General features: G+C 42.6%; 3 protein-coding genes and 1 long non-coding RNA gene across 7 annotated transcripts; 2 read left to right on the top strand and 2 right to left on the bottom strand.

Moving 5' to 3' along the window:
• Positions 1–1,213: 1,213 nt before the first annotated feature.
• On the bottom strand, positions 1,214–3,493 carry LOC133922655 (protein YELLOW LEAF 1, choloroplastic-like). Its single transcript, XM_062368069.1, has 5 exons — positions 3,296–3,493; positions 3,069–3,179; positions 2,323–2,408; positions 1,738–1,825; positions 1,214–1,597 (listed from the first exon to the last, which is right to left on the bottom strand). Exons 2-5 carry the CDS (start codon positions 3,142–3,144, stop codon positions 1,374–1,376), a joined length of 474 nt encoding a protein of 157 aa, XP_062224053.1. The 5' UTR covers positions 3,145–3,179; positions 3,296–3,493; the 3' UTR covers positions 1,214–1,373.
• Positions 3,494–4,977: 1,484 nt separating this feature from the next.
• LOC133922654 (uncharacterized) lies at positions 4,978–9,976 on the top strand. 3 transcript variants are annotated; one of them, XM_062368067.1, is made up of 13 exons: positions 4,978–5,403; positions 5,502–5,634; positions 6,040–6,123; positions 6,221–6,337; positions 6,455–6,652; positions 6,736–6,939; positions 7,025–7,127; positions 7,257–7,512; positions 8,211–8,310; positions 8,503–8,562; positions 8,645–8,737; positions 8,817–8,936; positions 9,205–9,976. In XM_062368067.1, the coding sequence occupies exons 1-13, from the start codon at positions 5,339–5,341 to the stop codon at positions 9,547–9,549; spliced, it is 1,878 nt and encodes a 625-aa protein (XP_062224051.1). In that variant the 5' UTR covers positions 4,978–5,338; the 3' UTR covers positions 9,550–9,976. The 3 variants fall into 3 exon arrangements, with proteins under 3 accessions (XP_062224051.1, XP_062224050.1, XP_062224052.1); XM_062368066.1 differs by having other exon boundaries at positions 7,025–7,512; XM_062368068.1 differs by lacking the exons at positions 4,978–5,403; positions 5,502–5,634 and adding an exon at positions 5,670–5,939 and having other exon boundaries at positions 7,025–7,512.
• Positions 9,977–18,998: 9,022 nt separating this feature from the next.
• Positions 18,999–23,063, bottom strand: LOC133922651 (tyrosine-sulfated glycopeptide receptor 1-like). Of its 2 annotated transcripts, XM_062368063.1 has the most exons (3): positions 23,019–23,063; positions 19,671–22,837; positions 19,430–19,588 (listed from the first exon to the last, which is right to left on the bottom strand). In XM_062368063.1, the coding sequence occupies exons 2-3, from the start codon at positions 22,326–22,328 to the stop codon at positions 19,568–19,570; spliced, it is 2,679 nt and encodes an 892-aa protein (XP_062224047.1). In that variant the 5' UTR covers positions 22,329–22,837; positions 23,019–23,063; the 3' UTR covers positions 19,430–19,567. The 2 variants fall into 2 exon arrangements, with proteins under 2 accessions (XP_062224046.1, XP_062224047.1); XM_062368062.1 differs by having other exon boundaries at positions 18,999–22,837.
• LOC133922653 (uncharacterized) lies at positions 19,319–24,594 on the top strand. The gene is made up of 3 exons (XR_009910518.1): positions 19,319–19,428; positions 22,897–23,834; positions 24,413–24,594. It is a non-coding gene; the product is annotated as an uncharacterized LOC133922653 (long non-coding RNA).

The following is a 24,594-nucleotide window of genomic DNA, read 5'->3' as shown; positions in this document are numbered from 1 at the left end:
TAATTTTGGAATTTTATTTCATTGATACGTGAGACCCACAACGAAGAGGATGGAAATTGATTGAATTTTCGTGAACTTCGATCGCTGGTGAATGAAAGAATGTAAAGCAAAATTGAAATACAAACCTTGAACTAAGGTTTTGACCTTCCACCTGGATTCAAGGCGACCTTCAACTAAATCGGAAACTTGTAACTTGATTTTGAAAATCTTCAGCTATCGACTTAATTTAGGATAGCTTTCACAAAATACTACAAACTTTCGAAATAAACCAAGATAGATTTTGAGGTAAGCATAAGTCATAGGTAGTTCACGTGAACTTTTAGAGCGCTGTTCACGCGCCCATGGACACTTTTCTCTTTACCAGGTGAAGAGGGTGACCGGGCACGCCCTACTGAGCATGCTAACACCACTGAACACCTCAATTGGGGATCCTTGCGCACCTTTCTCATGCTTCCATTGCCACTCCAAGGCGGCGGCAACGAGGTGAGGCATTGATGCATTATGGTGTACAAAAGGAAGCCCTAGAACAGTGGTGTGTGACGAATGGATTCATGGGAGGAGGATATTAGGAGAAAACAAAATTGAGAAGGGAAGAGAAAGGTGTGCAAGAAGAAATTTCCTACCTATATGCATATGATAGAGGTGCATTGTTACGTGACCTTACTCCTTAGTGTGGGGTGTACATGCGTATGCGTCTTTCTTGTAATCGAAAAATAGTGTTACGGCAGAAGATTAAAAAAACAGTGTTAGACCATCTCCAGCAGATACTTAAAAATTTATCCTTTATAATACTATTACAGTATCCCCTAACACTATTACGGTATCCCCTATTTTTTTTATCTCCAGCAGCTACCCTATTTCCTACCTTCTACTACTTTTCATCACTCCTCGGACCCAAAGTCATACGTAGCTACAGTAATACGGGTCCTTATTTCCGGCCGCAACTTTGCCGGCCCTCTCTCCTCTCCCGCTTCCCTGTTCATGCTGATACCGAAGCTGCTGGAGGCAGTTACCGCAGCCAACGATTGGCAAAGGACAGCCACAGTCTTCGGCACAGTAGAATACGGCGAGGAAACCGATTCAGCTGGAGTTGGTCTTATGATATGAAACGTAGAACCAAATAATTCTCCTCTAAGTGACAACTCGTTTGAGGAGTTCTTTTCAAGTGGCAGCGGCTCTTCTTGTTTGATCTCAGCATTGCAGATTCAATCCATCGGCTAAAATTTCTACTTCTCATTATCATTTCTCAAGAACAATTCTCATTATCATTTGATACATTCCGTAGCAAAGGATTACATGAATCAACAATGAAGTGCCTCTCTGCAAAACATGCTCAATATATTATATTTTTGGAAGCATCGAGCCGAGATAAATTATTGTGGTGCCAGCCCGTTGTCGTAGTCACTGCCCCTCCGTGGCCCATTCTGCAGGTTCCTCTCAAACTCCCTCAGGTAATCCAGTAGCAAAACGATCACAAAGAGGATGAACCCACCGGAGGAGCTGCTGCCACCGCCGCCGCCACCGCCTCCTCCTCCACCGAACCGAAACGGTGGAAACCCGACACCTCCATCATCAAGCCTCGGCCCTTTCACCTTCTCTACAATGAGAGATTATTGGAGAAAGAAACGGGAAATTCTGAGTCGATGCAAAGCACAACTACTGTACACTTGACTTCAATTCTGCAAGGATGGTAGGACGAACACCTCACACAAGGTTCGTGCAGATGGCTTTCATTACCTTTAACTGAGCCTGATGGTGGAGAGGTAGGTCCTGAAAATGATTTGCGTCGCGCGGTTTGGGTCTGGTTTGCACAGCATGTTATGTTCTGCAGATAAAATTCCACAAAGCAGCCTGTGTAAGTTGGTTTCAAATTTGCTGGTTATAACTTCTAAACTGAATAAATCATACAATTGGCGCGGTTACTTGCAACTTACAAACTACAAGCTTCAGGAGCTTTATCACGTCAAATTTGATCATCGGAATTCAGAGGATGTCAGAATCATCTTTTGTAGCGAGACACGTATTTGTTTTCTTTTTTAGAGATAAATAAATTTCCTGCCTTGAAATTCAAGCTAGGTCCAAATTGAACCTGGAAAGTTCAAATTAACTAGCCTTTCATTGTTTTCCCGCCTCTAGCTAGGTCTGCATCACCTTTTTTTCTAGCTAATGTCCCTAGCTCCCAAGGGTGATCAATTAAATTTCTGTCTGAGATACTTGTGTCATGTTCTGATTACAAACTTCAAGGCTTTCAAATTTGTGGTGATGTCTGACATATTTGCTTCAATAAAATCTCCTTAACTCTTGCAAGTTCAAGTGTCTTACCATGGAAGCTCTAGCAGAAATAGTGGCGCCACGTATAGTCCTCCGGGACTGTGAACCGTAGAGAGATCGCTCTCCCCAGCCTTGTCCTACATTGAACAGCAAGAACCCTGGCAAATAAAAAGACACTTCCTATTCTATTTTCTAAGCAGCAACACCATTCCCCGATACTAAATTACAGGAAGAAATGCTCGTTTTACTTAACAGGGCAAGCTTTCGAGTGAAATAACCAGTGCAGTGCATGAAACTCAATTTGCTGTAATTTTCAAAACAAAAAAAGAAGAAGGTGAAACTCAATTCGCCGTCCAAGCGTTCATCTCATCCTCTCCACACCAAATTTTAGTCCTGGACAAAGCCTAGATGCGAGGTAGTATTGGCATGAAGCTGAAATTCTCTTCTTTCCTCAAACTCATTTTTCTGAAACCAAGTTTTTGGGCAAGAATGTCACTGGTCAGTGCTGCAGTGCAAGAAACTCAACTCCATCTGCAGCTCCAACATTATCTCCTTGCTCCTTATTCTGAATGCGAGCAGCAGGTTCACAAAAACACAGTTCCTAAGATTTTACTCAACGTGCACAGAAGTATGAGGTTAGGCACTCGCGTTCATCTACCTAAGCGATACTTTGGCGAACGACAGCAATTCTTTCCTTTTCATCTGGAAAAGTTCCATTTTTTTCAAAAAGAAAAAATCTACCGGTAGCAATTCCTGGGTAAGACAAAAGGACGCCGAGATTAATGAACAGCACAAACCTCCGCTAATCCCCTGGCGTGAAATGCACATTGGAAGAAGCGAACTAGGAGCAGACACTGCCGCGATAGGAGGCATCCTGCCCAGCACTGTGGCTAGAACAAGCCGATGGCCTGGATAAAGGAAGCAGGACATAGAATGGGTCAGACTCATAGTCAAACCGCGCATGCAGAAGATGAAGAAGGGCAAGAGGAAGAAGCCAAGCAGGAGAGGAAGGGAGTGAGTTCACCTTGCGGCTGCAGATGATAGCCTTCCAAGTCTACAAGGGAGGGGGCTGTGATGGAGGTTGGAGGCCTCGCCGGGGCTTGCGCTGTGGGCGGTGGTGGCCTGGTAGAGTGAGAGGGAGAGCAGAGTGACGAGCGGCTAAGGAAGGTTATCCGTCCGTCCCCAGCTCTGATGGAGCAGCCTGGTCCTGATACTTCGTCTGTTTCTCAACTGCCTAGTCCTCTTGTTTGGTAGAGCTTTTCAATTTTTTAATTATATGATAAAAGTAATTTTATGATAAAAATAGATTCTGCGATGAAAGTGATTTTATTTATAAAATCGTTTTGTATGTTAGTGGTGGAAGTGATTCCTGAGATAAGATTATGTTGAAATTGAGAAGAATCATCCAAAAATAACTGGAAGCTAAATTTTTCAGCTCCTAACTCGCAGTACAAAACATGAAAGTGATTCTATCTAATTCTAGCGTAGAATTGATTCACCGGCAGGATATTTAGTAGCGCTCCTGCCGATTTTGGTGCAAAATCGGCTCTCAGAGCGCTACCAAATGGCCCCTAAGCTTCGTTTTTCTTCTGTATCACACTTTAATGGTGTGCACGTGTGCTGTACTGCTGTGCGCTGACAGTGTGCGAGAGGAACTCGACGAGAAATTTTGCAACGGATGATGTTGGTTTTTCTTAGAATTTATGTGGGATTGCTGAATCTCAAGATCAGGATCTTAAATTTCAAAAATTTGAACTTCAAGTTCTGACCTATTTGGATAGAGTTTTTTTTCATAAAAAGACAAAAGCTATCTAAATAATTATTTTCTGGTTTTGGTTTCTAGTTGTTTTTGGTTGGCTGAGGAGGTAGTTGTGGCTTAAATGAATTAAAAGTTGCGAAACAGATTGTAATTCGTTTTTTTGTTTTGGTGTGCTTAGAAGCTCAAATTTTATTATAAAAACTAGCAATTAAAATTTAATAGCCATAAACACTTTCTTAATTAACCAGAAGCTTCCAAGGCACATTATATCTAAATATATCTTAGTTTTGTTGGATAGGAGATACTTAAAGTCTTGGTTCCTTAATAAGAAAAAACCTACATTTTGCTCTATGAAATATTTTAGACATAAAAATAACTCTTTAACGTAGTCCGCTATACTTCCACTACTAGCTCACTTTACCACCGTAGGTTAGTTTTTTATGATGGTTTTGTCCAAGTGCAATGTTAATCGTGCCAACGCGTGTACACTGTTGCAGCGCTCATCTTTTACTCAGACCGTCTCTAACCTTACAACCGATGACAGCTTTCCAAATGTAATAGTTATACATAGAATTATAGATAAGACTGAATTTATCGTATTTCATATGACACTCATTTTCAATGTCCACATGGGACAAGATCAAAATTGAGACACCGAGCCATCCACCTAAACAAGTTTAACCGCTCTGCAAAATCAAGTTTTGATTTAAGTGGTTAGTAATAGATGGCGTATCTATTAACAACGAGATATTTGTACTGATTTTATCAATCTTTAAATTTCGCATCTTCAATCTACATATTTATGATATTATAAGTGTATGTCTATGTGTTGTACAAATACTTCTTAAAAAATAATGGCGTTAGAGTTTAGACATGCAGTTCATTAGCTTAGCGACCCACTTGACCCACCTAAACAAGTTTTTTATTCAGTCCTAGTTCACCGTGAACAGCCGTCACCAGCAGCATCCACAGTCGTCAGCTCACTTGCCGAGTACTCGGCCCCCACTACTCCTCGTCTTCGACCTCCCTCCCTCGCAGTGGCAGCGACTACGCACGCCGTGATCATAAAAGCCCTCGCACCCACAAGCCCTTGTCGTTTCCATCGTTTCAACGCCGCCCCACGTCGACGCGGTAGCATTGTCGCTACCTCGCCACAGCCTCCACTCCCATCCCCATGACACCATGAGACATCAATTCTGTCCCAATTCTTGAATCGCCGATCGAGGAGGAGGCACATTTGCCGGCATTCGCGTCCGATTCTACTGAGGCCGTAGCTCCCCGCGCAGCCGTGGAGCGAGAAGGAGCCCAATGACGTGCGCGCGCGCTGAGGATGCCATCTCGCCCGCCGCCGACGACATGGCGGCTGCCCCGGCGTGAGTGGAATTCCACTTCCCCTGATGGATTTGTTGTCTTGTTGCTCTTGCTGATTCTTTATTGGACTATGAGAATGCCGTGCTTATATGTGTTCCAGAGGGGGCTTGATCCAGAAGGTGGGCGGCGGCGGCGGCCGGAGATTGGGCGGCTCGGGGCGTACGCTGCATCGCTCGGCACATCTGGCGGCGGGGGACAGCGACGCGTCGGCGCCGGCGACCAGTAGCTCCGGGGTAAGCTCTCAGTTGACTTGCCTCTTGCTCCATCGTTTACCCTGGACAGAAATCACAATTTTTGTTTGGGTTCGGGACAACCTTGTCGGGGAAAAATTAAAGCCAAAATTTCTCGGTGGAGAAAAGCGAATTTTTGACGGCAATGCATCAAAGTGGTGTCCTTTTGCGGGTGCCGTGGTGCGGAGGGCACTGTCGGCTTCGGCCATGCTGTGTGCTCGCCTGCACATTTCCATGGGGGGACCTGGATGAACTGTCCCCTTACCTCCCTTGTCTCTACTTTCCATTAATTACTTCAGGCTGTAGCTGTATGGTCAACCAACAATCTTGTTGTTTATTGGTTCTTTGATCGGTTTCTTCCGATTGAATTAATGCCCGACTGATTGATTTTGGTTTATTCTTTTGTAGGATGTTAAGAGCAATGGTAGTGGGAGGAGAGAAGAGAGCCACAAGGGCAAGATGCGGCAGTACAGGTCGCAGCTCGAGCAGGAAGTGAGTGATCCTCTCGTGCTCTGTGATTTTTTTGCCATACTATAATGGCGGTGCAACGTGCGTAATGTGATTTACTACTCCTGTCAAAATTGTTCAGGTGAAGAAATTGCAGAGGCAGCTCGAGGAAGAGGTCGATCTGCATGTAGCGTTGGCAGACGCTGTTGCGCAGAATGCTTCGCCTATATTAAAGTCCTCTATGAAGCTTCCACACAAGGTGCATGGTTCACATAGCTCTAGAGATTAAATTTACATTTTTTCTTGTGTTTATTCGTTTTCATCTCGTGGCATTTAGTAATCCTGTTCTTCTAACCTTTCATTCTGTACTCTATAGGCACATGAGTTGCTAACTAACATTGCCTCCTTGGAGAGTACCGTCTCGAAGCTCGAAAAGGAGTTAAATGGCTTGTATTACCAGCTTTGTCATGAAAGGAATGAGAGGCTACTTGCTGAAAATAATCCAGGATGCTTGCCATCTACATCCCCAGATGGCCACCAGTCGTTATCAACTTGCACGTGTACGTGGGAAGAAGTAAGTTTTATCTGAGTAAATATTTCAGAGTGCCTTCTTTCTGATATGGGAATTCTTGACAGTTTCTTCATTATCTTTTGTAGCACATATCATCATTGAGAGATTTGAAGTTTGGAGGATCCGAGTCAATGACGTCAACGCGACAGGACTTATTCCCCGAACTTGAAAATGACCAGGATATTGGAGAAGAGCCTGAAGATCAACAGATAGTTTCTTTAAATAGGCTGCTAGAAAAGCACCGAGATACTTCCTTGAATAGACTACTTGAAAAGCACCGGGATGAAGAGGTCCCTTTCATGCCTAGGTCTATTGTTTTTAAGAACTGACTTTGAAACATATTAGAATATCAAGGACTATTTTGCCTTTCTGCAGATGCAAGAATCATTCTCCATGGAAAAAGAAGGCAAAGAAGATGGGAAGATTGACGCCTTATCATTTGAACAGTCTAGTCTAAAGATAACTAGCATGAAAGGAGGTAATCTTTGGAATAATCCAAATCAGCTCTCCGAGGAGATGGTGCGCTGCATGAGAAACATTTTCCTACATTTATCTGAATCCTCGAAGATATCGCCAAAGGCATCTTCTGATCGTTCGTCTTCCTCAGCGGAGCGTCTATCAGGTTCTACACTGGCATCTTTCTCAGACTCTTCCATAATACCCTCAATGCTATGTAGTCCTTCAGTGGATTCAAACCACAATGATGAGACAATGAAGGAAGTTAGAAACTTTGATCCGTATAAAGTTAATGGAAAGGAAATCCGAAGAGATATTGGAAACTATCGTTCAGCAGCTGAAGTATCTTGGATGTCTGTTGGAAAAGATCAACTTGAATATGCATCTGAAGCTCTAAAAAAGTTCAGGTTTGCTGCTTCAACCTCGGCTAAACCTTCCAGTCCACATGGATATTTCACATGTTTACAAATCATACAAATAATAGTACATATGTACAAAACTGTTAGCATACAATGTACAGTTCTAATTTTGTTTCACCTAGTTGCCCTAAATGAGTACATATATACAAACAATCGAACCAGTGCGGGGCTTTGGATTGAGGGAACAAAAGGAAGCATGTAATCTTTTGTTTGCATGAAAGGAATTAGGTTTAAAATCTGTTTGGAATGCGCCTACTCTCATTGTGAGCCCCTTAAAGAATTCTTGTCAGCATGCAATTTTCCAGTATTTGAATGTGTTAGTGAACACACTTTTCCATCTCCGTTTTGGCATATATCTTGTGGTTCATGTTCCATTTCCAACCCCATATCTTGTTAAGGGCCGGTGGATGTTTATAAATCTTAGTGGGTGTTTGGATGAGGGCGAGGAGGACAACTCTTGGGATTGAGGGGTTTTAATCCGAAACCTCCATATCTAAACTGGCCCTTATGAATCAACGAACCGCCTACATCTCACATTCTCACCACAAACATTTTCTCACACCACTTTCCCCATTGTACATGGTGTGAATGACGCCTTGCATTCCAGACCATGTTTTAGTTCTTAATGTTTATGTCGAATGCAGGTGATATTAAGGACATCTTTTTTCTCTCTCAATGTTTTGCAGATTTCTCGTGGAACAGCTATCAAAGGTCAACCCTAGTTGTATGAATTGTGATCAGAGGCTAGCCTTTTGGATTAACTTATACAATGCCTTGATAATGCATGTAAGTATGACTTGTTACTTAAAAGGCTGGTTTTGCAGACAAGGATTATATTTCTGTTTATAACTGGAAATAGGAACTCCTCTCAATGAATTCCATCTGTCCTCATTTTGTTTCACTAAACACTGTGCTCTCACTCTCTATTGCTTGCCTGTTAATGCTCTGCACTGACATTGCTGTATTGGAATCTATCAGGCATATTTAGCATATGGAGTTCCTCGAAATGACATCAAGCTTTTTTCTCTAATGCAAAAGGTTTGACTAGTATCTCTTCTGCTGTTGGTCTAGATCGTACATCTTTGATTGGACTGTTGACTGAATGTTGAGAATGGTGCAGGCCTGTTACACGATTGGTGGCCAGTCCTTCAGTGCAGCTGAAATAGAGTTTGTGATTCTAAAGATGAAGACTCCAGTGCATCGGCCCCAACTTGTATAATTTGTTTCTTCATCCTTGTCTTCGCCTTTTTGTTTTCTTGTAATGCCTCTTATTTTTCCCTCTCTATTTTTAGTCTTTGATGCTGGCTCTGAATAAGTTCAAAATTACTGAGGAGCACAAGAAGTATTCTATCGATGAAATTGAACCTCTTGTGTTGTTTGGACTCAGCTGTGGAATGTTCTCTTCACCTGCTGTAAGTATACCGGCTTATCATAGTTCTTTTAAGAGTATAATGTTCAGCGAATCCTACACTTAACAAGTTGTTGGAGAAACTACTTCTATCAGTCTCCTTTATTGTGCTAACATTAACCTAGCCAGACATGCCATGCTTCAGATTTGTCCATATGCTATATCTATGTCTGATTTGTAATTGTTGGTTGTGTTCTATTGTTATAAGAATGCAAACTATGTTCTTTTCTCTATTTTCACAGTGTTTATGGTAATGAAATGTTGTTGTACAGGTAAGGATTTTCTCTGCTGCGAATGTCCGACAGGAGCTCCAGGAATCTTTGAGAGACTATATCCAAGCGACTGTTGGTACAAATGACCGGGGGAAACTACTGATTCCAAAGTTAGTGCAGAGCTACGCAAAGGGAACTGTCGAAGACTCTCTGCTTGCAGACTGGATCTGCCATCACCTCACACCTGATCAAGCTGCAGACATCCGAGATTCTTCGTCACAGAGGAAGCAGCGGCTTCTTGGAGTGCGCAGTTTTACTATTCTCACATTTGAGTCAAAATTCCGGTATCTCTTCTTGCCTGACAGCAGTAACTCCCAGAATGCAGAAGCAAAACAGACTTCCTGAGCTGTGTTCTGAATAAAGAATAACAGCTCAATTGGTATACTTGGGCCATAAAACCATTCTTTTGCATAGTGGAACATGGCATTGGCAGTTTTATATGATGTAAATTTGGAAGAAGAAAAGTAAATCATGCAACAAAGCTCAGAAGCTGCTCGCGCTTCACAAAGAGCTTGAGTGAGGATAGCAATCGGCACGTTTGCGAAATCGGACTCTCTTCAGAGTTGCTGACAAGTCGAGGTTGTATTGTTTGTGTTCAATTGTCTTTCATACTGAGGCTAACTTTTTGTTGTTTCTTTTTTCCATGTACCTTTTCTTTTGCTTCCTTTTCTTCTCTTTTTGTTGTAAAGCTCCTTTGTCTTGGTCAATTGGTTTGTAAGTTTTGCGCAAATAAAGTGGACATATAGTTTTGTACAATATGTGTTCCTTTCCACTGCAAATCTTCAATGTGGCTGCTCTGCTAGAATGGAGTTAGCATTCTATATGACATGCAAATGGTGGTTGGTGATGTCTGCTACTTAGGTCAACAATGCTTCTCCATATTAATGCATGTAGTACAAGCCAAACGCTCTTGCTAAGAGCATATCCAGCAAATTAGTCAAATTTCATTCTTCATATCTTTATTTAGCTATCACTCCAAAAGATTCTCTCTCCATATTTCTGCACACTTCAATAGACTAGTCAAATCTCACTCTTCATATTCCCTTTATCTATATTTTATTCATAACAGTTAGTTTTTTTAAATGGCTATTTTTTCTTTGCAACGGTTATAAATTAGTACATTAGTTAAGATGAATATTCATGAATTTTTTTCTTCTGATTTTTGGGAATTAAATTTATGCTCTAATATTGTGTGGTAATGTATATAGTTTTAAAATTGTACACCTTCGTACTGACATGCATTTCATAAGCATTTGTGGGCATTTGGATGAATTTTGTATATGTTTGAATTAAAAGAAGAATATCACATGAAATGATTAAAATGTGTATAAATAAAGCATTACAAAGGAACTCGCCTTTTCACCATATAACTTAGGGTTAAAAATAATTTTAGAAATTAGTCCATCACATAAGAAGAATATTAGTGATTTTTTCCATATTTTTGGAAATTTATTTGAGGCCATAACAATTGTTACAAGTTATAAAGTAGCATTTTTTAAGAATTTTAGTTTAAATTCTACATAGGTTTTTAGTTGAATACAATTAAAATGGTTTACATATGGATTGTAAAACATGTAAAAAAATTCTATAATTTTTGAAGTAACAGAATATCACTGTTTTGATTTGCATAAAGCGTTCATCTACAGTGTATATAACGATCCTAGGATGATTGGCGAAGCGAACGGATAGCGAGTGCCACAAGGATAGCGAGAGTGATAGCCAGTCTGTTGGAGCGATGTCTTTTCGTTCGCTTAGTAAATTTGACAATGACGAGCGGGATGCCGATCCTGCTGGAGCTCCTCTAAGAAAGTAAATTGCCTCCCTTCATTTCAATGTAAATATTGTTCACAATAGTTGTATTTTTCTTAACACTACTGAACATTCTGTCCAAAATTCCCGTAATTATTGAATGAAACAATGCAAGGGATGTTAGCAATCTCTTTATTTTTTGGTAGGAGACTTTTATTAGAGGATGAGGATAGCCAGATTGCTAGTCAAAATGATGTCCTTCCTTCTCAAGTCCAAAAAAGAGGGAAAAAGCTTTCCCGAGCCAAGCTTGTTTAATTTCACATAGCAACCGGGGAAATTTGATCAAACTTTGATAATATATTTGAAGTTGATCATTATTTGATTATATATCTCACAAAGACTAAGTTATAGCAAAGTTCATCATTCACCTCTCTTATCTAAATACAATATTTTGTTACAAACTAGTCTACGTGGGACATACTTTATCCGGTCAAAAATACATTACATTTTTAACTTTTTACGGTATTTGATGTATAACTTTGACCATTATTTTCTATTAGAATATAGTTATAATATCTAATAAAAATTTAATATTATTAAAGTATTTTTAAGACAAATCTACATATAAATTTTTATATTTTTAAATTAAATATTATGGAAGTTATTGATGGTCAAAGTTTTAAAAGTTTGATCAGATTTGATCAAAGCATCAAGTATTTATGATTGGAAAAAGTATTATAAAAATATAATTAATCGGATATATTATTAAATATTGATCAATTTTAAGACATATAATTAAATTTCTCTGCCAACGGGCCACCTGTGCCTCTCATGGGCCAGACTGCCGGCCCATACTTACTTGCAATGTCCCCCTTCTCTTTCCTCTCCTCTGGTTTCCGCTTCCTTAACCCGTGAGACGAGACGAGCCACCGCACCGGCGAATGGCGGCGGCGGCGGCGGCGGCGGCGCCGTCTCTGGACCCGGAGCACCCGCGCGGGGAGCTAGCGCGCCTAGGAGGGTCAGTTGTCTCTTATCCTGCCTTCCGCTCGCTGATTGTAGTGTGTAGGTGATGTGCTTGGTGCTGCATTCTCCTCGGCTCGCCTCTTCATCAGTGGTTTCGATGCGTTGAGAGAGGTTGCGGGTAGATAGGGTTTAGCAGAGGACTCGAATATGAGGCTGCAACTGCTGGCGGAGGAGAGCGACGCAGGTCTCGGGGATGGGCCTCTCTAGTTTCCTTTCATTCCTACCCTATTTTAGGAGCATTTGCTTATTTCAGTGATCACTGTTTTGATCAGAACAAGTTGAATAGGAACTAAACAGTTGCCCATAATCTTTCCACTTTCTTTCTCATGAATAATCAATAATTCATGAAGGGGGGGAAGGGATATTACAAAACGCTAGCTTGTTCCTCGTGAATCATCATGGGCAATGAGGTTCATGAGAGTGGAAAGGGGGGTGAATTACAAAAGTCTAGCTCTAGCATCCTATCAGAAGCTGTGCAATAGGAAGTAATGCGATCAGTCAGCAGAAGTAGCTCTTGTGAAACTATGTCTAGTCTGTACACTGAAGTACAATTTATCATATACATTACTCTGTGTTGACTGAACTTTGCATCCTCATGTTAGCATCTATGCTGTCCAGGAAAGAGACCACTTCCTGTATTGTCGGCCTTATGGAAGGGTTACGATTGATGTACTGGCAAGCAGCTTCAAGCACCTTCAGCATTTGCTCTTCGTACCCTATGCCCCGGAGTGCTGGATCCAAAACTTCAATCTGCTTTCCTTCTGATCTCATCTCCTGTAACTGGACGAGTTCTTTTGACTTAGATGAGATTGGAACGGGCCGCCAGCCTGTGATCAGCTCAAGCAGGACTACTCCAAAGCTGTACATATCACCTCTCAGAGTAGCTACTGTAACATCCTGATTTTCAAATTTCTTAAATTTCTAAAATATTTCAAGATTATTGAATAGCTTCACCAGTAGTATAGGTTTAAAACCTATTTTCTTAATTAATCAATCAATATAAGTTATTATTTCTTGTACATTGCATGTTAAGTTTTGTTAGGAGCTAAGTAAATGCATTAAAGTTATTTTTCCTTTTCTCTCTCTTTGGTGTTTTGAGTGAAAAAGATTTTGAAAATGTTTTTACAAAACTCAGTAGTGAATAAGTTAAGGATCTTAATGGTTGAAATTCAAAATCTTTGAATTCATCATTTATTCAATTCTTGATCATACCTGATCATTCTTTAGGTCAATTCAAATCTTATCCAAATCCTTGTTTAAAGTTAATTTTTCCTCTTTCTCAAATTCTACCCAAAATCTAAATTCAAATTCCTTATCTATTCCTATTCTTGTTCAACCTCATCTTTTTCGTTTCTATTAAATTCACTCCGAACACAATTCAAATTCAAATCCTATTCAAATTCTCTGCAAAAGTTTCTTTTCTAAACCCTAGATATACCTAAAGTGTCTTTGGACTCAATATTACTCAAGTCCAAACCCTTAACCAAGTCTTCTAGAAGGCCCAACAAAGGATCCACGAAATCTGTAAATTTTCGCGGAGTCCTGGACAGCCTCATCTTCTCATGACGTTTCGGAGTTCAAAACGGCCTCAAATGCAAATCTTGACAATACCAAAGTTGTAGGCCTCGTCGAGAGCTTCGATTTGAACCTATGTAAGTCCTATTTTGGATAATAGAGCTAAGAGTTATGGCCCCCGAAATCAGTACTGCGCAGAGAAGTCCGAGTTCAAACAGTTTATCTTGTGGTACATTTTTGCAAATCAATATGACGTTTTCAGAAGTTCCAATGACTACTAAAATTGTAGATCTTTTCGAGTACTACAATTTAGAATCAAGAAACGTCCAATTTGGAGTCCGGACGACAGAGATATCATCCTCGGAATAGAGAGCTGCGAAAAAGGAAATCGTAACCGACTTGAACTCGAATCCAATTCGTGTTCGGTTTGGACTCTACCTCAACCAGCCGCCCCTAGCCCTATATATATGAGTTGCACGCCCTCTCCTACCTATTCCACGCCCCCAAGCCCTAGAAGTCGTTGCTGCCCTGACCGGGCGTCGCCGGAGCGCCGCCGTTTGCCGGAGCCGCCACCCGTGATGCGCTACGTCGTCTTCTCCGCGAATCCTCCTTCCTCGACCATCAAAGCAATGTGAGGACCTTTTCTTCTCTTCACTTACTACTGTTTTAGCATCATACTAAGTCCCTAGCCAAGCTCTAGCCCCGGCCAAAGCCCAATCTACGCCATCACGGTCGTCGCCGTCGCAGACAGCCGCGAGACAGCTGCGCTGTAGCTGATTGGCATCGATGTTCCCGACCGATCAGAGGTCAAATCACCATGCCCTTTCACTGGTGCATGTCCCATGATGTTCCCCACGCCCTCACCAACCAGGTCGGCCAGTAGATTAGCCAAAACTATCGAAATCAAGGTCGACATACCCGCTGTCCGGTTTCTGGACGCGTTCTGCGCGCGCACCGGATTTGCATTCGCGTTCCCCGTCAATCCGAAAGCCGTATGGATGCACCAACCACGTCACGGCGTGTCCCATGGAGTCTTCTACGTTACCCTAGGAGCCCATCCCCGTTTGTGCAGTGACACGACCAAGACGTCATTGCCAACCACAACATGTCGCAGCCATCACCCGTTTCATCTATGCTGAATGTTATTCCTCTCAGTGGATGATCTACCAAAACCCATGCCATAGCATTGTGTTCCCGGGTTATATGAACATCCTTGTTCAAACGGTTCCTCAAAATTCATAGCCAATCTCTAGGAACGCGAGCGTCTTCGTTCCTGCATTTGTTCGCGGTCACCACCAAACCTAGAAGCAGTCATCGCTGTTTTGCCGCTACCTCGGATGACCCCTTCCAAAACTAACCATACCGCTGAGTTAGTCTTTCCGCGTTCTACGCCATGCTCCCCTCGTTTCACTAAAACACCACGAAAGCTGACATTGATGTTTGTGGCCACATACTCGATTGCCATCTCCGACAAAACCCGAACCACCACCGCTACATAGAGTGACCAATAGTATCCTAAACCTAGAAGTGCAATTTTCAGCCTTTTTAATCCATCATAGGTGGTAGATACTATACTTTAGCATATCTCTTGTTTAATCCAAGATGGTATTTGCATAGCATGTCAAGTCAGCGTCACATCATTCTTCTTAGCCTAATCAGTGAAGTCTAGTCTGGCCTACACTTTTGAATCTTGCGCAATAATGTTGTCAAGCCTGACACAGTGATTGTGCAATAAAGCCTTTCCCATAGGAAGATAGTTCCGGAAAATCAGCATTTCCTTTTCAGTCTAATCCATCTCCTGAAAGATATTCTCTTTTCATCTTAACTTCGATTTAGACATTCTTGCATCTAAATATTTCTAAAATCATCCCTATCCAACCATAGTGTATTTAAAGTATTTTGATGATGTCTGGTATGTTGTTCTTAGTGTTTTTCTTTGTGTTGTTTGTCGGTAGTTCTCGCGATTAGTCGATAATGTTCCGGAGCAGTTCGAGAGACTTCAAGACCAAGATTTTGATAACACTGAGCAGTATTGGGAATAAGTCAAGTGTCCTTGATCATATTGAACCTATATTTTAAATATTTTGTTTTACAAAATTGCATGCAGAGTCAATATGATGGGTAGTCACCTATATTAGGGTTTTCTCTAGATTTCCCTTATCATCCCTTGGAACCTAGATGGTTTATGGTTAGGTGTCTTTTATGGGTAGATTGCTTAGCCATGCTTTTGGGATGTTGAGAAGTGTTATAATCTTGACTAATGAACATATGCAACAATTGTCGTTAATGTGTTAATGGTTTAGCAATATGGAACCTTAGGCCTTGAGCAAAGTGGTTTTGATGGTTATCATGGTTATGATGTTGGTTTAGTGTTTGCTTAAGTAACCTAAGTAAGGACCGGTTCGTGGAGCGACAACCCAAGAAATATCGTACCAACCACGAGATCTGGTATGGGACAAGCCTAGCCTATTAATTAGTGAATTTCAGTTTTGTGCGTGCCAAACGGAAGAGTGGATGTGTGGGGACGGCAAAGGCCAGAACCATTTGGTTAGTGGTATGAGATGTGTAGTGGAAGGGAAGGGTGAAAACTTTCCGGAGCTACAAGGCGTAAAGGGGGGCTTCTGGGTGGTGTGATGCCACTTTGACGACGGTGAAACCTAGCGGGTATGCACATACTGGATGAAACTTTGTAACGGCTTTGTAGTGACTTTCCGGGCGACACCACTGGAGTGTGTTAAGTGTTTCGCGGACACGGCAACAAGTAAAATCATGACTTGTGGGGAAAGCTGGACAACATCTGCAGAGTGTAAAACTGTTATAACAGCCGTGCTCACGGTTATGAGAGACTTGGATCCTCACATGATTAGTGGATTGTGGTTATGAGTTTGGTTGTGGTTATGGTTCTAGTACAGGGAGTACTAGATAATTGTGGTTATGGTTCTGGTACAGGGAGTACTAGATGGTTTTGGTTATAGTACAGGGAGTGCTAGACAGTTATGGTATGCAAGGTGAGGAGCCTTGTATGCTGCGTATTGGACTGTATGGGTTACATTAACTTAATAATTAATGCTTTTGAGTTCAAATATCTTTTCATTACTCACATTTACGCAAATATGCCATGTGTTAGCCTATTCTTGGTATAAGCCTGCATATCATTACTTTCCCCCACTTGCTGAGTACTCTATGTGCTCACACTTGCTATTTTCCCTACACCATGCGATATATATGCTGCTGCTCAGTGAGTGAAGATGTTGAAGACTATCAAGAGAAGGTTGTGATGTTCTAGGCGCGTGTCTCCCGGTCAGTTGCCTGCGGTGTTGTTGGGCACCAGTGCTTCTGTTCTGCTGCAGATATCTTCATAGAAGACAATATATGTCAATTGTTGTAAGAGTTTAATGTTATTTAATAAAAGTATTGCTTTTGTTACTTCACCTGTGATGTCCTTATATGTGTTGAACATCCTGGACGCACATAAGCTGCATCTGGTTTTGTCCGTTAAAACCGGGTGTGACAGCCACCCACCTTTGCCCGTATTCAGGGGGGATGTAACCAAGAGTGCCAACCAACTCAGTTGTGGCGTGAGTTTTGTTGGGCAGGATCAATCTGGATAGCCCAAAATCTGCAACATAGGCTTTGAATTCTTTGTCCAGTAGGATGTTATTGGACTTGATGTCACGGTGAACAATGTGAGGCTTGCAGACATCATGGATGTATGACAGGATCCGGCTTGCTCCTTGTGCGATCTTTAGCCTCATTGGCCAGTCAAGGAATGAGCTGGCATCATCGTTCCTGTTGTGAAGCCAATCATCCAAGCTGCCATTCTCCATGTAGGAATATATGAGGAACCTTTAGTTCCCCTGGATGCAGTAACCCCAGAGTGGCACAAGATTGTCATGCTGCGCCATGGAGAGTGCATCAACTTCTGCACTGAATTCCCTATCCATCAGGCACATTTCATTACTGAGCTTCTTGATCGCGACCTTGGATCCATGGAGAGTGCATCAACTTCTGCACTGAATTCCCTATCCATCAGGCACATTTCATTACTGAGCTTCTTGATGGCGACCTTGGATCCATCGGGTAGCTCAGCCTTGTAGACTTGCCCATAAGCTCCGCGGCCTATGATATTCTCCTTGTCGAAGTTATTTGTAGCCTTCACAAGATCAGTGAATGTGAGCTTATTTTTTTCTCCCTTGCCTCGTGGAACCATCACCAAGGATTGCTCTGGTTGTAGCTGAGTTCAAGCACAACAAATGATGGCGTGTTGACACATAACTGTCACAGTAGAGGCAGTGCCATCAGCTGTTTCAGCCAGCTTATCAGGCAGTGAGTTTGCCGTTGTTTTGGAACCGGCAACAGAAGACTGAAGACAAAGAGTGCTGCTTGTATGCAGATCGACGCAAGTTGCTTCTTCTATGTACTAGGCGTATTCTGGGAGGCGTGTTAAGTCGTAGTGAAGGCGTTTTCGTGTGTGAGAACTGGCGGTAATATAAGCCAGCTGTTGCTTACCGATTGGGCATCGAAAAAGACATTGGCAAATAGAAACTCGCCACGGCTAGTTCAGCCGGCGGCGCCTATCCTGGCCTGCTGTTCTTCTCCTCTGCTGATCTACCTCCAGATTCTTGTTCTTCTATCTTCTCGTCTAATTCCCCATTCCCTCGGCTCAGTTCGCGTGGGTTCATAACAGTCTGGTATCAGAGCCAGCGCTCACCACCTGTTCGACCGTAGTCCTCACCGGAGTTCCCGATCTAGCGACCATGAACCCGGCTGGCGAGGACCCCTATTTGAAGCCTCGATATGTCCCACGTCAACAACAACACCTGATGACGATCGAGAGCCAGTTCGCGGACTTCCTCAAGAGGTACGACGACGATCAACTGAAACTGGAAGGTGCACTCGGAGATGATCCAGCAGACCATGAGATGTGGAAGTCCATGGGGGATCGCGTGGAGACCTTGAGTCAAGCGGTGCACGATCTGCGCTATCATGTGTCGAGCAGGCCGAGGTACACGCGATGCGTCGCCGTATGCTGCTAGTTGACACTGCGTGCTGCAATGCTGCCGTTTCTTCACCGCGTCAGCTTTGTGTTGCGAGGTACATTTGTATGTCAAAATACAATTTGAGGTTCAGCTAGTGGTCGTATACTGTTGCACATTACACTCCGAACATCATGCTGCATGCTCAGGTTTATCCCAATTGATGCACATTCACCAAACATCGTATTGCACTCTCATTCTGTTCCATACCTTGAACCAGACATTGTCGGCATTTACTAATTCCACATCCCCTACTCTCAAGCTCCAGTGGTTTCTGAAGTCTGTCGATCAGAGCCAAAGAGCTGAGTGACAGCACCTAAATGCGCTAGTGTTAGTGCTTCAGTTAATAAGCAACTCAACAAGCTGTACAACTTTTCACTTGATTCTACCTTTTCAAATCCTTCAGCAACCTGAACAGAGCGTATATGTTACATGGCACTTCAAGAAAAAAGAAGGGGGGTGGGGGATGGATTATGAAAATACTTTCTATACAAAAATACAGAAGTCTCAAAATGTGCAAGAAACTGTACAAGATGCACTATAATACTAGTCAAACTCAAAACTAGTACCTGTAGTGAAAATCACATGTACTCTATGCACTGAACCACAATTGTCATGTATCACTGGCTAACTGCATAGTGTCTTCAATGACTTTTGCTTCTACAGGTCAGCATTTATGATTTCCAGACTGGAGACCACTTCCATGATAGCCGGCCTCATGCTAGGATTATGGTTCACACACTTGCAAGCAACTTCAAGCACCTTCAGCATTTGCTCTTCATGCCCTGCGCCACGGAGTGTTGGGTCCAGGACCTCAATCTGCTTTCCCTCAGATCTCATCTCCAATACCCATGGGACAAGTTCTTCTGATGTGGACAAGATCGGAACAGGTCGTCTTCCGGTAAGTAGCTCAAGCAGGACAACTCCAAAACTGTATATATCGCCTTTCAGTGTAGCGACCCATCCTTGCCCATACTCAGGGGGGATGTAACCGAGAGTGCCAACCAACTCGGTCGTGACATGAGTTCTGTTGGGAAGGATCAATCTTGACAGCCCAAAATCTGCAACATAAGCTTTGAATTCTTTGTCAAGTAAGATGTTGCTGGATTTGATGTCACGATGGACAATGTGAGGCTTACAGACATTATGGATGTAAGAAAGGCCATGGCTTGCCCCTAGTGCAATCTTGACCCTCTTTGGCCAGTCAAGAAATGTGCTAGCATCATCATCTCTGTTGTGAAGCCAATCATCCAGGCTGCCATTCTCCATGTATGAATATATGAGGAGCCTTGAGCTTCCCTGAACACAGTATCCCCACAAGAGCACAAGATTGTCATGCTGTGCCATGGATAGTGCTTCAACCTCTGCAGTGAACTCCCTTTCCATCAGACACATTTCACCGTTGAGCTTTTTGATGGCGAGCTTGCAGCCATCAGGTAGCTCAGCTTTGTAGACTAGCCCGTAACCACCGCACCCAATAATGTGCTCCTTGTCGAAGTTATTTGTAGCTCTCACAATGTCAGAGAATGTGAGCTTGTCGTCTCCCTTGGCTTGTGGCATCATCACCAATGCGTGCTCTGAACTGGAGTTCAATGAAGTTGTTTCAACATCTCCATTATCCTCTCTTCTACTTTTGGCTGAAAAACTCTTTTCCCTGATTGAAACAAGGAGGCGCCCCAGCAACAAAAGAATGGCAATCCCTGCTAAGAACACACCGAACGCATATGCATAGATTGCCTTCTTATTTCGTTGTTTTGTGGATACCAGAGGTGCTTTAGCTGAACTGCATCGGCGATCAAGCATAGAGCCACACAGCTTTGGATTCCCATCAAAACTAGAATTCTGAAATGTGCTAAATTGGCCTCCAGTTGGAATAGGCCCTTCTAGGTCATTATTAGAAACATTGAATGTAGAAAGAAAGTGCAGATTCTCCAATGCAGCTGGGATTGCACCTGTGAGATTATTGCTAGATAAGTCTAGAACCTGCAGGTTTGTGAGATAGCAGATTGATGGGGGTATCTGTCCTGTTAAGTTGTTGAAGCTGATATTGAGCGAAAGGAGGGCTTTCAACTGACCAATCTCCAGGGGAATCTCACCTGTGAATTTGTTGTTGCCTAGATTCAGCACCTTAGGAAAAGCAATGGTTATGCGGTATTGAAGTGATGGAGCTGCATAAACAGGCAGCTCAAAGACCCTTGGATCCAAACGGTCTGTAACCTTCTCTGAAGTTAGCATTGGCATATTCATTAAGGCAGTTGGAATTTCTCCTGTGAGGTTGTTGTTTGATATGTCAAAATAGAACAGGGAGTTTAGGGTGTCGATCCAGGTTGGTATTGGTCCACTGAGTCTATTGTCTTCTAAGACCAACATCTCCAAATTTGCTAGCTTTGATATCCAAAGCGGTATTTTCCCAAACAATTGGCAACCTCCGATGTCCAAAACCTGAAGATTCTCAAAACCATCAATTATGTCATCCTCTGGCATGGCCTCTCCTCTGAAATTGCGCCCAATAAGGAGGGTCGTAAGGTTGCTGCAGCTCTTAAGGATCTGAAGTGTATTTGTGATGTTTGTGAAATTGTTTATACCAAGTGACAGGAAGGTGAGTGACTTCAGATTACCTATTCTTGGTGAAAGTTGTCCATGCAAGTTGTTGCCAGATAGCCTTAATGCAGTCAAATTTCTGCAAGTGTATATGCTTTCCGGAATTGTACCAGTGAAGTAGTTGTACAGAAGGTCTAAAGTTTTTAGATTGTTTAGGGTGGAGAAATTGACCTTGGCAAGTTCTCCACTGAACTTGTTGCTCTTCAGGTCTATGGTTATGAGATTTGTGCAGGTACTTAGTGACGATGGCAGCTCCCCTGACATATTGTTGTGGTCCAAATGAAGCTCCTCCAATCTCTTGAGCTGACCAATAGAATCTGGGATATTGCCAATGAAGTTGTTCCCTCCAAGATCAAGGGTAGCCAGATTCCTAAGGTTGATTATGCGTGCACCATCGAGTACTCCATGTAAATAATTGTTAGGGAAAGAAAGATACTCCAACAACTTAGCATTGAAGAGTTCATTAGGGAGAGCCCCACTGAGGTTGTTGTGGCCAGCCTTGAGAACTCTGAGCATGGAGCAATTACCAAGCCCCAGGGGGATGCTGCCACTGAATTTGTTGTAACAGAGTACAAGCACAGCAAAGGATGGTGATATGTTACAAAAATGAGATGGAATCTGCCCAGTAAAGCTGTTGTTGCTGGCATTGAGTGTGATCAAATTCTGCATCCCTGTCCATGTCGTGGATGTTAACTCCCCTGTAAACAAGTTGCTTGAGATGTTAAGTACCTTTAGAGGCTGGCTGGGGGTTGAAGATGACAGCTCATGCAGATCTCCTTTGAGCTTGTTAAAGCTGACGTCAAGGACAATGATGCTGCTGGACGACACCAATTTCAGCGGCAGGTCACCGGACAGCGAGTTGTAGGACAAGTTAAGGTGCTGCAGGCCGGTGAGGTTCCCCACGGACTGTGAGATATGCCCCTCAAGGCCCCTAGAAGCCAGTGAGACATTGATGACCGTCCCATTTCGGTTGCAGGTGATCCCTTCCCATCTGCAGCAATCTGTGCTTTCCTGCCATGACGCGGCGAGGTGGGCATCCTGCGAGAGCCCAGCAAGGAACTGGAGAAGGGAGGTCTTCTCCTGCTCTGTGCAGGAACTGGTGGGAGAGGCCAAGGAGATCAGCAGCACGAGGGCAAGCCCAATGGATGGTATGGGCAATCTGGTATCATACTTCCTGTATGAGACATGGAGTGGCTGCATGGCTTTCTAATGAAACAATCATGGAAGCTAGATGCTCAACTTGTATCCTGACTAGATAAAGCACCAACGGTGTAATGAAGATAGGAGCATGAGGGAAGAACTGAAGAAAGAAGCAACTCTTGCTTCCATTTTGTTCTATCCCTCCTAGTCGCAGTCACCTCAAAGAAAAATGGGTCAAGGATTAAATGACATAGGCACGCCCTCAATAGGATTTTACAAAATGGCACAGCAGTTTTTTAGTTCACACTATGACGTTTCATTAGTTGTCTGCTATAGTTTATTTAGAAGTCCAATTGACTGATCTTCTTGACCGTACAAAATATTTACTTTTCTAGTCATCCTTGAATCAATCCTTGCTGAATTCTTTACAGACTGCCGTGATTTACTGGATCTGACACCACTTCTCTTACCAGCTTCACTTAACACAGTCTACCTTGATTTACCTGATTTGACATCACTTGTCCTATACCAGCTTCACTTAGCTGTCTTACCCTTAACTCTGACAAAATCTGAGAGATAGAAAAAGAAAAGAAGAATCACTACTTGATGCACCCCTTTTGGTGTACAGGAGAAATGTGTGTATTTGCCAAAGAAACAATTTCTGAAGTGTCGCGGTCAAGGTGTAGACATGGTTTGGAAAATAACAAGGCCCAAGTGGAGGCAAGAAAATAAGAAAGGCAGAGAGCTTACGGTGGTGGTGGGTGAGGGTGACCTGGTGCTCTGTTCTTCTTCTTCTTGGCCCGAGGCGTTTACTTTCTGTTATCCTCTGAGTTTTGGCTGCTTTGTACGTTTACAGCTGTTTTCCGTTCTCCTGGCTCCACAGGTGCATGGTGGATAGGGATGTCAACGGGGCCAATTCTCGCGGGGAATGCTTCCCCATCCCTATCTCCATTTAGCTATCGGAGGAAAGATTTTTTCCATCCTCATCCCCGCGGGGAATTTGCGGAGATTAGGTCCCCAATGGGGATGTGAAATTGAATGATATTTGATTATTTTTATATATTAATAATATGTACGTTGTATAAATAAGTAATTTATTGATGTATACGAGGGTAATTAATACAAGATTGATTAAATATCGTAGGTTAGAAAAAAAATAAGAGTAATTTATTATTTACTCTACGTAATGTTTGTACATTTATATACTAAGAAAAATATGTATATATGTGATATCGGAGATATAGCGGGGAGCGGGGACGGGGAACGCTTTCCCGTCCCCGTTCCCATATGAGTTCGCGGGGAATGAAATCTTTCCATCCCCATCTCCTAATAGGGGAATTCCCCGCGGGGAATCGGGGATCGGGTCCCCATTAACATCCCTAATGATGGACTGTGGACTGAAGTGTTTGATGCTCCTTCAGCTGACCAGAATACTGAAGTGTTTGAAGTAAACTGGGTAGCGTGTGATGGCTGGCAAATTGAAGTATACTTGGCAGTTGAGACATCCCAGGAGAGTATGATACTCTGGTGCTCGTGTGGACATGGCCTGCGGAACGGAAGCAGCTGGTGATGTTAAAAATCTCGTTTTCTTTTCGCCATCATCTTATTCTAATTTTGAGATGAGATTATCTTGATGTTTAGTGGGTGTAGTTCCTTTTTTGTGTGGGGGTGGGGCGGAGGGGGGGGGGGGAGTGCGATGTTGTTGTAGGACTATGCCACTATGTAATCACATGTGGTTGTTATTTTCTTGTGGTGTTGATTGAAGAACAGCAAGTGGCTGCTGGGTGCCACTCAACAATGTCGAGGCTTTAATAAATTGCGCAATCACCTTTCAAAAGAAAAAAACTGCAGGATTGGCATTGCATCCCTTTTGTTTGTTTATTTACCCGTGATGTCTTTTCATTAAACTTATTGTACAAAAGTTTTCAGAGTTTGTATTGTCATCGTATTTATTTGCTTACCTACTACTCATTACTTGAGCTTGCACTTTCCAGTTAACACCGAGGATTTCAATTTCTTTTTACAATTTTTTTCTTCCCCTTCGAAATTCCTGAAATTTGTAAAATCTTATTGAAATTTTAATCCCTAATTATCACAAGCATAATCATATTAGTCATTGTCATCCTTCTTACATAATTTATCAGGTTCAGAGCCAACTGGAGAGAAGAATGAAAAAAAGATCGGGTAGGAGGCAGGAGCCGCAAGACAAGATGGGGTAAGGGTGTGTTTAATTAGTGGAATGGATAGAAATGGTCAAACGAGGCTATCCGATTTTTAGGAATATTCTTCAAATATGCTGAATGAAATGATTATTTATTTTGGTTGA

Source organism: Phragmites australis, chromosome 6 (genome assembly GCF_958298935.1).
Source record: "Phragmites australis chromosome 6, lpPhrAust1.1, whole genome shotgun sequence".
NCBI classification, from domain to species: Eukaryota; Viridiplantae; Streptophyta; class Magnoliopsida; order Poales; family Poaceae; genus Phragmites; species Phragmites australis.
The sequence above is the reverse complement of the archived record's forward strand: the minus strand, read 5'-3'. Positions and strand labels throughout refer to the sequence as shown.

Excerpts from the sequence above, each read along its gene's own strand:
- LOC133922655 (XM_062368069.1), bottom strand. The coding sequence starts at position 3,144 with ATGCCTCCTATCGCGGCAGTGTCTGCTCCTAGTTCGCTTCTTCCAATG. Across the intron at positions 2,409-3,068 it reads ACGCCAGGGGATTAGCGGAG|GACAAGGCTGGGGAGAGCGA; the intron begins GTTTGTGCTGTT and ends TGTTCAATGTAG. Across the intron at positions 1,826-2,322 it reads TTTCTGCTAGAGCTTCCATG|AACATAACATGCTGTGCAAA; the intron begins GTAAGACACTTG and ends TTTTATCTGCAG.
- LOC133922651 (XM_062368062.1), bottom strand. The coding sequence starts at position 22,328 with ATGCAGCCACTCCATGTCTCATACAGGAAGTATGATACCAGATTGCCC.
- LOC133922654 (XM_062368066.1), top strand. The coding sequence starts at position 5,339 with ATGACGTGCGCGCGCGCTGAGGATGCCATCTCGCCCGCCGCCGACGAC. Across the intron at positions 8,738-8,816 it reads CAGTGCATCGGCCCCAACTT|TCTTTGATGCTGGCTCTGAA; the intron begins GTATAATTTGTT and ends CTCTATTTTTAG. Across the intron at positions 8,937-9,204 it reads GAATGTTCTCTTCACCTGCT|GTAAGGATTTTCTCTGCTGC; the intron begins GTAAGTATACCG and ends GTTGTTGTACAG.